General features: G+C 41.5%; 1 protein-coding gene across 13 annotated transcripts in view; it reads left to right on the top strand.

Annotated features, from left to right (window-relative positions):
- The window catches only part of dtnba (dystrobrevin, beta a), a 335231-nt gene extending 329130 nt beyond the window's left edge, over positions 1-6101 (top strand). For all 13 annotated transcript variants that reach the window (XM_078399376.1, XM_078399375.1, XM_078399378.1 and 10 more), the window contains 2 exons: positions 1973-2008; positions 3376-6101. In XM_078399376.1, the coding sequence (XP_078255502.1) occupies positions 1973-1977 (5 nt within the window). In that variant the 3' untranslated portion in view covers positions 1978-2008; positions 3376-6101. The remainder of the gene's footprint in view (positions 1-1972; positions 2009-3375) is intronic.
- The last annotated feature ends 10132 nt before the right edge of the window (positions 6102-16233 follow it).

The following is a 16233-nucleotide window of genomic DNA, read 5'->3' as shown; positions in this document are numbered from 1 at the left end:
AATTCTGCAGAGTAGTATCAGGTGAATGGTGGCTGCACCACACATCCTGACACTTACCCTGTTGCTTTTAGCTGCACTAAAATGACTCTACTCTTATTTTTCCACTTTTAGATTTCCGTTCAGCCCTTTCCTAATTATCAACATCTTTCCATTGAGTGCACTTTCATCTATTTTCCTTTATAAAGGCATTGGTACATCTACCAGCACGCATGCAACTTGCTGAGTCTTTTAGAGTGCAGTTGGCATCTTTAAAATCAATATCATTTTGAGCCACTTATCATATTCCATAATATTTTCATCACAGTTCCGCTTCCCAGCAGTAAATCTATTCTATGTCTTTGACTACCCATTGCCTAGCATTTGGATTTCATCTTTTATCGGTGATTAATAATTAGTAAATTGCTCAGAGAAACATTAATTCATCTATTTTAATCACTGCAGATAGTACACCATGATATGATGAGAGGGATTACTATGTCACCTGGATTCTCTCCACTGCACAGTGTCTGTCATTAGTTGGAGAGAGTCAAGGAGTAATGTCCAATGTCTTTGAAGTAATGACGTGTGAATTTTTAAAGTCCAGGTAGCATGTGGAACCTCTGAAGATTCTGTGGGTATTGTCTCTGCTATTTTTATCTCTTGCCCCTAGGTCCCAACCTAAACTACCCACAAGCAGTCCTTGCTGCTAAAAAAAGCTTCCAACCAGACTTTCTGGCATTAGCAGAGTGCTACTTGAAATAATGGAAAAAATATCTAAGTAGAACAACGTGTTCCGAGTTCAACACTGACTGATAATAATCATAATTCATCTCAAAATCTCCAATTTATTTTGGCACGGATGGAAATGTGTGTTGTACGAATTGAGACATATTAAGGACATGAGCAGGCACCAGACAGATGCAGTTTGCACATAAAATACACGCCTGAAGCAATCCAATCCCTAGGCACATACTTATAAAATTATTGTTGCTGGACTAGAATTGTAAACATACAATGAAACCATTCAGTTTACCGTGCCTTAACAGAGCACCCTAATTTAGTTCCCATTTTCCCATGGTTGGGCTGTCAACAAAAGGACGGCATAGGTTTAAGGTGAGGGGCAGGAGTTTTGAGGGAATCTGAGTGGTACATTATTTTGCACTGAGAACATGCTACCAGATCTGGCGGTAGAGGCAGATATGATCACAATGTTCAGGAAGCATTTAGGCAGCGCAGGACCAAACAAGGCATAAAAGAATGCAGACCTAATGGAGGCAAATGGGATGACTGCTGAGAAGCACAACAGGAGGTGTGAACATGATGAGCCAAATGGCCTGTTTGATGCTGTACATCTCTAACTTTTTTATTAGGATTCTTACTATTTGATTCCCAATTCTCTTGGTAGTCATTTGAACCTTCCTTGATGTTGCTTCACTCGAGATCCCAAGGTAATGTTTCATAGTGTGATTCAAAAGGTGTGACACGGATTTTTGTGACAAGGAGAATTCTAAGTTTTAAAACTACCTTAAAAGCGTGAATTGCATTTGAGGTGGCCGGATATACTAAAGTAATATCTCAATATCTGCTTTCCATAAGCATTCACAAAGGAAAGCATGAGCATAGTACTTTCTCTGAATAAAGAATATAATCAATCATGGTGCCACAAATGAGATGTGCCATCTGGTTCAAGGCAGTAAATCCCACAAAATTGGTGGTACTAATCCATGAGAGCTGAGAGCGAAAGTGGCACATCTGTTTTAGATTTGCTTGTTCTTATAAAAGCCACCTTAAATTGGGCGTAGCTAGGAGGCTTCTTGATGAGAATTTGTTTCGACATGACTATTCACATGCCTGGGTCTTTAAGTGGCATGCAGAAAAGGAGATAAGAGTCTGATGTATTCTGCAGTGGGATTTATCAGCTGCCCGAATGGAGGTGAGAAAGTAATGTGCGAAATAGAAATTGAATTTGTCAAATTGATTTATTTTCTGACAGGTTAAAATGGAAAATGGAAGGTGGAAACTAACTCAAGTAAGTGAGTTCATCAATGCCAGAATGTATAGAGCTTAAAATATAATGACAGTCATCAGTTATTAGCTTCATTTAATTGTTGGCCAAAGATGAAATGTAAAATCAACAAATTTACAGAAATCAATGACTGTTTCTATATCCAGCGGGAGCTGGTGGAATTTACCCACAAGCAGCAATTTCAATATATCAGCACTGCTCACGAGTGTGGCTCCATGAAATGTTTCCAAATCAGAACCAGCAACATAGCTTAGACTGGCTAAATTCCCCAGCTGGGAATCTGCTGGCTGAGCTGCTCAGGGTTTCCCTGGTGCAACCAATCGATTCATTTGTATATACAAGAACAATGACAAAGGGAAAAGCTAAATATAACATCATTTACATATTTTAATTAATTGTGCTTATTTTTTTTAAATTATGAATTGAATGTTTTATTCATTTTAGTCTTTGTTTCAAATTGATCATTTTTATAAAGCTTCAAACTAATTTTTATTAACCCAATTTAACACTGTCCCTGGCTCCTATCTGATGCAATGGTCTTTGATTCTGATCATTATCCATATGCCAAAGCCTCCTCAGACTATAATCCTGACCTAACTGCACCCTGGCTGTGATGGGCCAGCAATCCGATCTTGATTTTCTCATTGCTCAGTGGCAGTTTGTGCCTTGTCTACCCAGGTTGAATACCAAAGGTAATCAACCCTCTTCATTGATGTGCAAACCACATTTAAGAATCGGTGTTTTCAACGTATTCAACCATTGTTCCAATGTCACTATAACCTAGTAAAAAGATACAAAGTGCGTGAGTAACTCAGCGGGTGAGGCAGCATCTCTGCAGAACATGGACTGCTGGCGTTTTGAATCAGAACCCAAAACATCACCTATCAGTGTTCTCCAGAGATGCTACCGGCCCCGCATTTCTAGCATTTCTATTCTATTCTAGCATTTGGTCTTTTTTGTAAACAAGCATCTGCGATTCCTTTTTTCTTCATTATAACCCACTTATAACTTTTATAGTCCACAATTTCAACCAAGGGACACTGAAAGTAATGAGCAATAATCCAAGCTTGGGGAACTAAGGTGAAATCTATTTTGCTATTTTTGCAATTGTCACCTGTGGGAATCTGATCTGAGGCAGTATGGTGTGTATGACATGTACTCAATGTCCGAATACAGAGCAATTGAGCACTATTTCATCTTTTTCAGATCCATTTAACAATGTTAAATGATAGCTTTCTGCTATCTTAGAGAACAATTGCTTGATTGTATTTATCCATTCTTATAATTATAATGTCAGCAAATCTCTAGTTTGAAACTGACAAGTTCTTTTTTTCCTCTTGGTTTCATCTTCCCAATCTTATATATTGCAGGCACAGTGACAATACAAAGAAACCAATCATACTTGACTTTTGTTCAGCCATTTGAACCACTCTTCTTTCAGCTGTTGAAGACATCATTGTGTGAATGTAAAGTAAATCAGAAACAGCCTTTTGCTGAACAATAAACTTTCTAGTTCTACTCATTGAAGGGCTTTGGCACAGGAACACATTTATATCCGTCTTCTACATCCAGTGCACGCTTTATTTTGTTCCTTAACAAATTCTTACTGTTTTTGTCATTACACATTTGTTTTAAGAGTTTTAATGTTGTTTTCTGTTATGTATGAAAATGACAGCATTGACATCTCAGTGTTGGTAATTTAATGAAATTAACTACTGAAGCAGTGGGATTAATATTGTGTCTTTTGCTGCTATGTTTTCCATAATATCCTCTGACAATTTATACTTTAAATTTGTTCTTCAGTGCATGGAATGCATCTTTTAATTTGAATTTGCTGAGGGCAGACGATTAAGGGAATTCTTTCCGACATTGCTTAAGCCAGCTGGCAACATTTTTATTTTCTTACAAGGCTGCCCATGCCACCTCAACAATGCTGAGGTTTCAAATCCATTACTGTGATAAATGCATCCTTCCATGGCATCTTGATCGGCCACAATGAAAGTCAGCCCTTCACAGGAAACTTCATGAATTCAGATATTTCTATACTTTGAGGCTGAGATTGAAGGACACAGAAAGTTGAAGTGTCAGATTTGGAAATTGCTAAATCATCTGTAGTTCACATATAACTTCTCACTTCAGCAAATTAAAAATAAGTGATCCAGACTTTAACTAGATAAAATTAATTTCCAGCAGATTCTAAAGACTTTGTTTTGCAAGCAAGGTGAGCAAGAAATGGGAACGGGGTTCGATCCTGTGTGGAGTTTGCACATTTTCCCTGTAACCACATGGATTTCTGCCCGATGCTCTGGTTTCTTCACGCATCCCAAACACTTACAGGTTTGTAGGTTACTTGACCTCGGTAAATTGTCCCTCAAGTGTGGGGAGTGGATGCTAAAGAGGGATAACATAGAACAAGTGTGAACGGGTGGTTGATGATCGGCATGGGCCAAAGGGCCTGTTTCCTTGTGCTATCTTTCAATTCAATTCAATCAAAACTTGTTGCATCTTTGTTTGATTTTAAAGTACCATAATATATAACCTAGTTTCTTTATCATTTCACTTTTGATGGAGGGGAACAGGTCTGCAAGTGAATTATTTTAGGCCTGGTCTGTACTTATGTGATAATTGGCTTTCAAAGGTTAAGGCTGGAATTTTTTCAGAGGTTTTTTTCTGCATTCACATTAGTACTGAAATGCATTCTCATCTTTGGCTTTCTGTAGTAATTGCCTTGGGAATGCAGGAATCAGCAATGTAGGATCTGGTGGCGCAGATTGGTTTTTGGGTGACACAAATGTGACTAACTTTGTAGTATCATACTGGGTTTTATGCAACACCTCTTCTTTTATCCCCTCTGGTTTTGTGTTGTCTAGCTAAAGTTGTGAAAGAGCAGCACTTTGGAAAGACAGTCATCCAGAGCACAAAAGCAGTACCGCATCCACTACCGTCACCCGCAGGCCCACAATATGCCCAATGTGCCCTTTGTCTATGCATCCCTCCCTCTGCCAACATCGGAGGGCTATGCCTTCAACCAACCAAACATAACATTCTTAAGGGAGGGAAGGATATTACTTGAAATTCAGTCCTTATGTTCTGTACCCTTGAGGTCCCCATTGAAACCCATCTCTTTGAGAAAGCTTTTAACCAGGCATTCTGCTATTCTCTTCTTGCATGTGGTGCATTTTCTGTTAAATTATGCCTCCATGAAATGACTTGAAATGCATTCCTATGTTAAAGGCATGATGCAAATCCAATTGTTTAATATTTAATTTGTTTAGGTCACCAGGTTTAAATTCCCAAACCATCGGCTAAACATGCTGTGGTTGGGAATTGGCATTCTTCACCTAACACAGCATCAGAAATACTCTTTCTGTTTCTTTCTTGATCACTTGAAGAAAGTGGAATATTAAAATCAAAGTACACTCCAAGGGCTGAAAGGTTGTTGAGATAGGTTGAAAGAGCATGATAAATGTCACCGTACGCTCAGATCTGCATGACTTATTGTTGCAAGGGTTTCTATATCTTTCAGATGCTTTCTTTCTACTGTGTAGCTAAAATATTCCTCTGCAAGCAGAGGGGCTTTAAAAACACAAGCAGTTAGGTAGTCTTGTCGTTAGTTCAATATTGTTGATAGAAAATGAGTAACTTTAGAAGGGATTCAGATATTTTAAATGAGGTAGGAAATCTGTATAATATTATTGTTATAAGTGAGGTCATTCTTCACATTGAAATCGGCCACCTTGTAAATTATGCAATTCTAAGTTAATTTGTATAGTATCTTAAATGTGTTGTGAATTTCAATTCATGATGTCTTATTATGGTTAACTCGTTTTGTGCAACCCACAATTGTCATCTGTGAAAGATGTCTCACTGTTATGCCATTTTACATCACATTGGCTGTTTTCCCCTGGTTGCTGAAAGTAACACAGATACAATGATAAAGGACTAGATCAAAGTTTTTTTTAAAAGTTTTATTTTATTTGTGGAATTATTGCCAGTTGTCATCTTTCTATTTATTATGTTGTGCTGATGTAGTGCTGCAAAATAAAATACTGAGTCTTTATCCTTCATTCAACCACAAATAAAGCTGAATCATGTGTGTGAAATTCAGTTTCCTTGAGTCTAATGCTTGAAAGAGTGGAAATGATAGGAAACTTGAAGCAAATAAATAAGAATGGTTATGGTTAGATTCTTACAATGTCACAAATGCTCTTGCACGATTCAGTTTAATGTAGCAATGGCAAAATAATCAAGGATAAGGCAATTATTTGGGAAATACAGGGTTTTTTTTGATAACCATTAATTGTCTTCTCACATGATGATTGTCTTAAAAACATAAATGCAAATATGACAAAGTTGCAAGGGTATCTTAAAAACATATCAATTTTAGGATCCTCCTGACCAGCCAAGAAGAATATTCATGTAAAGCAAATGTCGGGGTTGGAAAATTTTGAAGCATAACACTGATTCATAATGGTCGAATGCTTTAAATACTTTTAGAACAACAGAGGCTTTGTAGTTTTGCATTGAGATGCATCTTTCATTTCAAAAATGTTTTGCTCCATTATTCAGTGAAAAGCTAAATGTCCTATTTGTTGAATGTCCTATCCATTCAAGGTCATAAGCAACCTGCAGAAGGTGCCTGATGTTGTATAATGAACTACAAAGGAGAAACTCCTTCTCAGAACGATTTTGCCGTTAATGAGATGGAATTTAATTGAAACTGTCAGTAATTCTGTCAGATATTCAATCTTATCTAATGCTAGTTTATTTACAATGGAAAATTCAAATGTTTTGATATAAATGATCGTCCCATGCATTGATGGAAATTATTCTGTGTGTCATATTCATTCATTTAAACTGCCGAGGGTAGTGCTGATTGAAGAACCATTGAAATCAGGATGTTCATTTCTGACTAAAGTCAAAGGAATGAAGCTTCCGATTTGGGTGCATTTGACAATCTGGAAGGAAATTACGTTTTGTCCAAGTAAATTAAGATTCAACTACTCACAACCTTATTTGCATAGACATGATGTAAATGTACAGACTTTGACATTATTGGTAGTGAAAACATTCACTATTTACATAAAAAACGAACCTGAAAAATCTATTAAACTCAATGGCAGATATGCCCCTCGCGCCCCCTCCCCCAGTTCCATTTTCAGAAAATATATTACTATCAGCTATAAGGTCTTGGACCTATTTCATGTCCAGAATCTATTACGTCATCAAAAGGGCTGTCCAGCCACTAACATCTATCTATATACTAAAACTATCATTTGTTTGTTTGTTTGTCCCTGAACTACAGCCAAAACGGTACACGATAGCGCAACAATTTTAGGCCCACCTTACTCACCGTCGTCCCTTTGGTGATAACGGAAGAGGTTTCATTGTTATATTTTTTAAATTATTCAAATTTTAAAGTTTAAATCTATCTCCGAGGGAGGGAGGGGGTGGAGGGAGGGAGAAGGAGGATAAGGGGGGTTGAGGGGGATGGAGTGGGGGGGGGAAGGGAGTATGAGGGGGAAGAGGAAGGGAGGGGAGAAGTGCGGGGGAGGGGGGTAGTGGGGGGGGGAGGAGAGGGTGCTGCACCAATGCAGGAGAGGTTTGGGCCCAGTGGGTCCACTTGATCTAGTTGAAAGTTAAATTCAAGAAGCAACTTTTAATTATAATTTTGAAGAATGCGTAAGAAAAACTAAAAAACACATTCGGTTGGTTGGAAGTTGAAACGTTCAGAAAATACTGCAAATTTCTAAAATATTCTTTCTGAGGAAATGATAATCCATAAGAAATAAAATGTGTTTTTAAGGTCAAATGAAGTGGTGTAGCAGTACTCTGGGTTGGTCCACCATTAAAACTGTAGATGTTCGACATGCAACAGAGCATAACATTTTCAGAACATTTAACAGCAAAAGATAGTTCACTAAGTGCAAAATATGCCAAAAGGCAATGGTGTAAAGTTAACATGTTGATCCCTTATTCTGAAATGTGGTTCAATGAAGTTACTGCTTGTTAAATGGAACAAGCGGAAGATGCTTTCTATCTCTTTACTTCTTTGAATTTTGCAGATTATATTTGGAAAGGCTGCTAAGTAGTACATTTTATGGAGCAAGATTCTTGAATTTCCACCTTGAAAAGGTGGCACAGTGGCACAGTGAGAGTGTTGCAACCTTACAGCGCCAGAGACCCGGGTTCGATCCTGACCATAGGTGCTCTCTGTGCAGAGTTTGTACATTCTTCCTGTGACCACGTGGGTTTCCTCCGGGTGCTCCAGTTTCCTCCTACATCCCAAAGCCATGCAGCTTTGTAGGTGAATTGGCTTGTGTAAATTGTGCCCAGTGTGTAGGATGCTAAACTGTGATATCGTCAGCGTGGATTTGGTGGGCGGAAGGGTCTGTTTCCACGCTGTATCTCTAAACTCAAACCTGAATTGATAATTGCATTAATGTTTCCAAATGTCATCACAAATATAAGAAAAATGTGATTTTTAAAAAAATGTTTTCCAGAGCTGAAAACAATTTTTAAAATAAGCATGCGTAATTTGAAGAATTCTCAAAAGGATGCATATAAAATTCTCAATTTACACTGCAGATTTCTGTAAAGATTCATCTGTTTCTTAACCAGGCACAAACAGGATGCAAGTCACTGGCACGTGCAATATGCATCATGACAATATGGCATTTGAGGTCATGTGTGTCAAGATGCTTACGGAGGATTCAAATATAGTGTATTTGTTAGATCTTGTCTAATAAAATGCCATGATTAATTAATTTCTATAATAATATTTGTATTTAAATAGTCCTTTGAAAATACATATTTTCAATATGTATCAAAATGCATATAAACAAATATATATATCTTGAAGTACTCTCAATGACTTTTATGACGCGTGGACCCGTTGGGCCCAAACCTCTCTTGTGGGCCCGGGATCCCCATGAGGTCCAAACCTCTCCTGCGGGCTCGGCAACCCTCCATGCAAATCTCTCCTGTGGGCCCGGGAAACCTGTGGCGTCCAAACCTCTCCTGCGGGCCTGGCAACCCTCCACCAACTGACGACCCGTGGACCCGTTGCGGGCCGGGGAGTCTCCCCCGGGGCCAGGGGCGGGCGAGGGGGGAGAGGAAAGGTGAGAGGGAGCCACTCAACCCGACCCCAGGCAGCCATCGCGCCGTCCAGAGCGACCCTTGGACCCGTTGGGTGCAAACCTCTCCTTCAGCGGCAGTTCAAGGGCAACAGCCATTGCTTTGAGCGGGAAAAAGCCCTGGCGGATGACCAGCGTGCTTTGAGCGCACGCTCGGATCCGGCAGCCATCTTACATAAGCATTAGATCAACGGGGTCCTAACTGCGCAGGCGTGGACCCTTTGGGTTCCCATTGTGATGCAAGATGCCGTTTGCACCATCGCAAAGTCGAAATATCGTAAGTCGAAACATCGTAAGTCAGGGAGCATCTGTATTAGATCAACAGGCCTCAACTTTGCAGACGCGGACCAGTTGGGTTCCCATTGTGACGTCGAACACGGCTGACGGGCAGGGCAAGTGGAAAGTGGAAAAGGCATTTATTAAAGTTTAAAAAGTGATTTTTTAAGTTTAAAAACTGAATAACCTTTAAAATATAACAACCATTTGAACCGCAAGCCAATGGTGAGTAAGGTGGGCGTAAAATTGTTGCACTATCGTGTACCGTTTTGGGTACGTACAATCAAACTAACAAAGCGGCAAACAAACAAGATAAGAGTTTTAGTAATATATGGAAACATATAAGATCCCCCTCCCCCCACTCACCATCAACAACACCATAGTTACATTGGTGGAGTCATTTAAGTTCCTTGGAACCATCATCTCCAGGGACCTTAAATGGGAGGCCACCATCAACTCCACAGTCAAAAAGGCCCAACAGAGGATATACATCCTGCGGCAACTGAGGAAACACAATCTGCCACAGGCAATGATGGTCCAATTCTATACTGCTATCATTGAGTCCGTCCTCACCTTCTCCATCATGGTCTGGTTTGGCTCAGCCACCAAGCACGACATCCGGAGGCTGCAACGGATCGTTCGCACAGCTGAGAAGGTTGTTGGCTGCAACCTTCCCCCCCATTGACGAACTGTACATTGCAAGGGCCAGGAAGCGAGCGGGCAAGATCATCTCTGACCCCTCTCACCCTGGCCACAAACTCTTTGAAACATTTCCCTCTGGAAGGCGACTCCAGACTGTCAAAACAGCCACAGCCAAACATAAAAATAGCTTTTTTCCACGAGTGATACTTCTACTCAATAACCAAAGTCTGTAGTCTCTTTTTTTCTCTGGTTTATTTTCACCCACATGTTTAGACCGTAATTGTGTATCCTTATTGTTTTGATGTGGTTATGCTTTATTCTTAATTGTTAACTGTATGTTTGTGTTGTCATTTGTGAGCGGAGCACCAAGGCACATTCCTTGTATATGCATACTTGGCCAATAAATTTATTCATTCATTCATTCATTCAAATCATCGGATTTTCATGGGTGCTTTTGATGAAAGAAGACGAGGATCTCCAGCTGGAAGATTACAGGTGGTTTTGTTAATATAATATTTAGATAAAGCACTGTAGAAAGATTGGTAATGAAGATTTAAATAACTTCCTCGTGTCATCACTGTACAATTCCCAAAAATTTGGAAAAGCAGTTATTTTCATCTTACAACATTGCACCAAAATAGATTATTTAATTCTCAGTTAAATGTGTTCAAAAAAGATGTGAAACAGAGCATCTTCCTTCAAAAGAAAATTTGCAGTTGGATAGAACAAGGATTTGTCTGACAAATTTTGCTGTGAAGAAAATATATATTACCAAAAAGAAATATGGGAAACACAATCGCTTGATAAAGATTTAAACAAAGAACAAAACTAAACAGAAAGTTATTTTTCCACAAAGTTATTGTATTCTATGAAGTTCACTGATTGAAAATATTCTGTCAGTAGAACATTTCTGTGTTCTGGCCAGATGCATATGTGGATATTATACGGCATTTATGTGGCAAGTATAAATGTTCGGAATAAACATTGTTCCAACTGACAATAATTTAACCAACATTGATTACTTGATCTAAATTCATTTTGCAAAGATAGAACCACGGAGTTAACCAAAAGATGGAAATCTGAAATGGCATTAATAGGAAGGATGTTCGAAGATTTTAGTTGATTTTGCCTGGAATACGGTGGACAAATCTTGGGCAAATTTCAATTTAACATACATTTATTTATTCATATGCACAATGACATGGAAATAAACCGATGGACACAATTCTGACATGAGGATCTTGCTTTGTGAGAGATATGAATAGTTTGCAGACTCATCAGTAGAACTATTAAAGACATGAAGAAGCCAAAGAAGGGAATGGCCATGGAAGAGAATGGCAATGAAATCTACAAATCTTAATTCTCCCATTTATGTCTTCTTTAGTTTTTGTACAGAGAGTTTTCTTCTTGACTATTAAATATCTAAATAATCTGAATTCCCTCTGTGTCATGTTTCCACATTTTAGTGGTCACTGAATTCAGGACTAATTGAGCCAGCCCCCTTCTAGTTCTACCGAAGCAATGGTATTGGCTGCAGAACCTTAACTTAATTCAGTTTATTGTCATGTGTACCGAGTTATAGTGAAAAGCTTTTGTTGCGTGCTAAGCAGTCAGCCTAAATACAATACATGATTACAATCGTGCCATCCACTAGTTACAGATACATGATAAAGGGAATAACGTGAATAACATTTAGTGCAAGATAAAGCCAGCAAAGTCTAATCACACAATTCGTATATCATACACAATTCATCTTTATTCTCCCTTGTCATATTTGAGTAAAATGATTGCTTTAAGTACTTGAGCTTTGATCGCGAATAGAGTGTGATCGTCGTCAGAATTAAAAGTCAGATTTTGCTCTTTCATACTGTACAGCAGATGTTGGAGAATTATGATGAGAAGCAAGATCTATGGCCAATCGATATAGATGCCTACACCATCACCATGCTTGGCTCAGGATAATACAGAACGAGAAGATTCTGAGATCTATTTTTAAGATAAATGTGTGGTTTGTCATCCAAGATCCGCTAGTATCCACCAAACATTTATGTTGCCAGGGACCGTGATTCAGTGGAATGCTCCAAAAATTAACTCCCTTTCAGAGAGACTCTTTTGGTGGGCTTTTATGGCTCACCAAAACGATGTCCCATCATTTATAGCCAATAAATGTTGACATGAAATTACATTTACAATGTAAAAAGAAGTTGAAGCCATATTGATGTCAGGTTACTAAGTGTAATCAGATAATGGGCAGATATTTTATGGTGGAGAAAAGTAAACATTGGCCAGAACACTGGGAAGAACTTCTCTGCTTTTACTTGAATTGATACTGTATGTGTTGTCTATGGAAATGATTATTGCAAGCACCTCTGATCTATTGTCCTCATTCCCATGGGATAGTCAGTGTGGTTTTGCATGTGGAAGATCGTGTCTCATAAAACTTCAGGGATTGTAACAGCCAGTCCTACTAATCACTCTGAACATCTGGATCAAACCAGTGACCGCTGCGAAAGGGCAGCTGACAACCAGGGAAAGACCTAGTGACGGCCTGGAGAGACTGCTGACCGGAGGGAACAGACCCCACCGGGGCTGGCATGGGCTAGCTACTCATGCCAGCAGGATCCATCGTTAGTCAGCGTTTTGGATCCACCCAAATATTGATACGAAAACGTTAAGACCCCTGCGAGAGCAAGATAACTCATCAGCTGCAAGATAACTCATCAGCAGACCACGCGGCAACAGACCTAGGAACGGAATCGACAATGAATCAGACAACCAGCACAGCAATTGGCAGAGCAGCAGCGCCGGCAGGACACAAGCTACGAAGCTGCATCTGTGGCTGGGAAAAGATAACATCAGAGAAGGGTCTCAAGATCCACCAGGGCAGAAAAAAGTGCCTGAGAGAGCTTGGTGGGGGGCCTCGCATTGACCATTACTTTCTAAGAGGTAGGTCAAATCAGTCGAGTGAAGCCCAGTAGCAGGATAACCATTACAGTCCACAGGGTATCAGCACCCCAGACGAAGCTCAACCAAGTACAGTCCCACCAACGGACATGAGTCCAGAGCCCAACCAGCCACAGTCAGCGGTGGAGAGGAAGATGGAAGGAAAAAAGCTTCAAATCTTGTGGCCTAAATCCTGCCAGAGGAAAGAGTGGGAGACCATTAACACTGACCTCGTCCATCTTCTGGAAGGACTGAAGGGATGTGTAGAAAGAAAACTGGAGAAGATGGGAGACACCATATACAACTATGGGGCGGAGAGATTTGGGGTGAAGGTCAAGAAACAGAGGGCACAGAAGGAACTATCACCCCAGTACAAATCCAGGAGGCAGCAGGAGATCGAAAGACTGGTGAAGGAAAGGAGGCAGCTGAGAAAACAGTGGGGGAAGGCCAGAGAGGCAGAAAGGGAAGGACTCGAGGCACTGCAGGTAGAAGTAAAGCAGCGCCTGGCAATCCTGCGAAGAGCAGAATGCCTGAGAAAGTAACACAAGAAGAAAGAACGGGTGAGGACAAGCTTTTACAGAAACCCGTATAAGTTTGTCAAAAGCCTCTTTGTCAAGGAGAAGAGCGGGATCCTGAGAGTACCTGTAAGGGAACTGGAGGAGCACCTGAGGAAGACGTACTCCGACAACCTGAGGCATGAGCCAGTCACCATTCCAGATGACATGCCACCTATTCATCCACCTGAGCACCAAATGGGCACAAGGCCTCCTACATGGAAGGAGGTGGAGAACACGGTTAAATGGGCAATATCAGCATCAGCCCCAGGGCCCAATGGCATTCCATACAGGCTCTATAAGAACACCCCTGGTGTCCTGAAATACCTCTGGAAGTTAATGAAAGTGGCGTGGGGGAAAGGAATCATACCTAAGGCATGGCGAAGGGCAGGAGGGATCCTAATTCCCAAAGAAAAGAACTCCTCAACCATTAGCCAATTCCGCCAGATCAGCCTTTTGAACGTAGAAGGAAAGATCTTCTTTGGTATTATGGCCCAAAGACTCTCAGCGTTTTTGCAGAGCAACAACTTCATTGACACGTCAGTGCAGAAAGCAGGGGTACGTGGTTTCTCAGGATGTCTGGAACATGCAAACGTCATCTGGCACCAGATACAAACTGCCAAGAAGGAAAAGAGAGATCTGCATGTGGTTTTCTTAGGTCTTGCCAATGCCTTTGGTTCGATGCCCCACAAGACTCTTTGGGCAGCTTTCAACTTCTTCCAGGTCCCAGAGGTCACCACAAAGCTGCTAAAAGCTTACTTCCAGGACCTCCAGTTCTGCGTCACAACACAGGACAACACCACCACCTGGCAGCAGCTTGAGGTAGGCATGATGGCTGTACCATTTCTCCCCTGGTTTTCACCATGGCAATGGAGCTCCTCATTCGAGCATCATGATGGCTAGTCGGAGGGGAACGCTTGGAGAGTGGGCTGCGTCTTCCTCCCATCAGGGCGTACATGGATGACATGACCACAATAACAACAACAAAAGCATGCACCAAACGCCTGCTGGATAAACTCCAGGAAAACATCAAATGGGCACGAATGGAGATTAAACCCAGCAAGTCCTGCAGTATTTCCATCGTCAAAGGCCGGCTCACTGATGAAAGGTTCCGCATCAACAACGAGACAATACCAACTGTCCTGGAGAAGCCTGTCAAAAGCCTCGGGCGATGGTACACCTCATACCTCAAGGACACAGAGCAGGTGGAACAACTCAGGCAGGATACAATCAGTGGCCTCAAGCAAATCAACATCACTGCTCTCCCAGGGAAGCTGAAGCTTTGGTGCCTTCAATTCGGTCTGCTGCCCCGACTCATGTGGCCAATTACCATCTATGAGGTCACTTTATCCCATATCAACCAGCTGGAGAGACTTGTGAACTCACAAATGAGGAAGTGGCTTGGGCTACCGAGATGCCTCAGCAGTATAGGACTCTATGGGAATGGAACCCTCTCACTGCCAGTCTCAAGCCTGGTGGAGGAATTCAAATGCGCCAAAGCAAGGCTGGACATGACACTAACAGAATCCCGGGACCCAATAGTAAGAGGCGTAGCTCCAACCCTAGCAACAGGGAAGAAATGGACTCCAGCCGCAGCAGTATTGGATGTAAAATCCGCCCTCCGACTCCGGGACATAGTGGGCCATGTCCAACAAGGCCGAGGGGGCTTTCGCCTGGGAGCAATGAAACCTACCTGGCAAAAGGCTACTCCAGCTGAATGTCGGCACCTGGTAGTGAAGCAGCCAGGTGTGCCAAAGCCATATCACAAGCCAAGCAAGGCCGCTGGATAGGGTGGGATGGCATTGAGAGGAGGAAGATCACATGGGGTGAGCTGTGGAACATGGAGTCAAGTATGTTGAGCTTTATTATCAGAGCCACATATGACGTCCTTCCCTCTCCCACAAACCTAAATCTTTGGCTGGGAGAGGATCCAGCCTGCCCCCTGTGTGCAATTCCAGCAAGCCTCAAGCACATCCTGGTCAGTTGTAAGACCAGCCTAACACAAGTCAGATACACCTGGCGACACAACCAGGTGCTGAGGTGTTTGGCAGCTGAACTTGAGTGTAAGAGAGTTACCACCAACGCCATGCCTATCAATGCCCAGATAACATTCCCGCAAATACCATCCCTGATCCGGGAAGGAGAGAAACGGAGGACTAACCTCTCGCCTCTCAACTCATGCCCACTGAGCGCAGCCAGGGACTGGGAAATGTGTGTTGACCTAGGCCAGAGACTCACCTTCCCAGATAAAATCGCAGCTACCAACCTGCGACCAGACCTCTCCCTCTGGTCCAACTCCTGTTGGCGTGTTTTCATCATTGAGCTGATGGTCCCCTGGGAGGAGGTTGTGGATGAGGCATACGAAAGGAAAAGGCTGAGATATTCCAACCTTGCAGTAGAAGGATTAAAACACTGCCGTTCATGTGGGTCCACATTGTAGGCTGTTCTCGAAGGTTAGATCACATGGAATCCAAGGAGGACTACCTGACAGAATGCAGAATTGGCTTAATGGGCAGAAGCAAAGGGTGGTGGTGGAAGATTGTTCTTTGGACTGGAGGCCTGTGATCAGTGGTGTGCCTCAGAAATCACTGCTGGGTCCATTGCTGTTTGTCATCATATCAAAAATTTGGGTGAGACTATAATGTTTGTACATTTGCAGATGACACTGAAATAGATG

The sequence above is a fragment of the Rhinoraja longicauda genome, chromosome 5 (assembly GCF_053455715.1).
Source record: "Rhinoraja longicauda isolate Sanriku21f chromosome 5, sRhiLon1.1, whole genome shotgun sequence".
NCBI classification, from domain to species: domain Eukaryota; kingdom Metazoa; phylum Chordata; class Chondrichthyes; order Rajiformes; family Arhynchobatidae; genus Rhinoraja; species Rhinoraja longicauda.
This window is presented reverse-complemented; position numbering and strand designations above follow the sequence as displayed.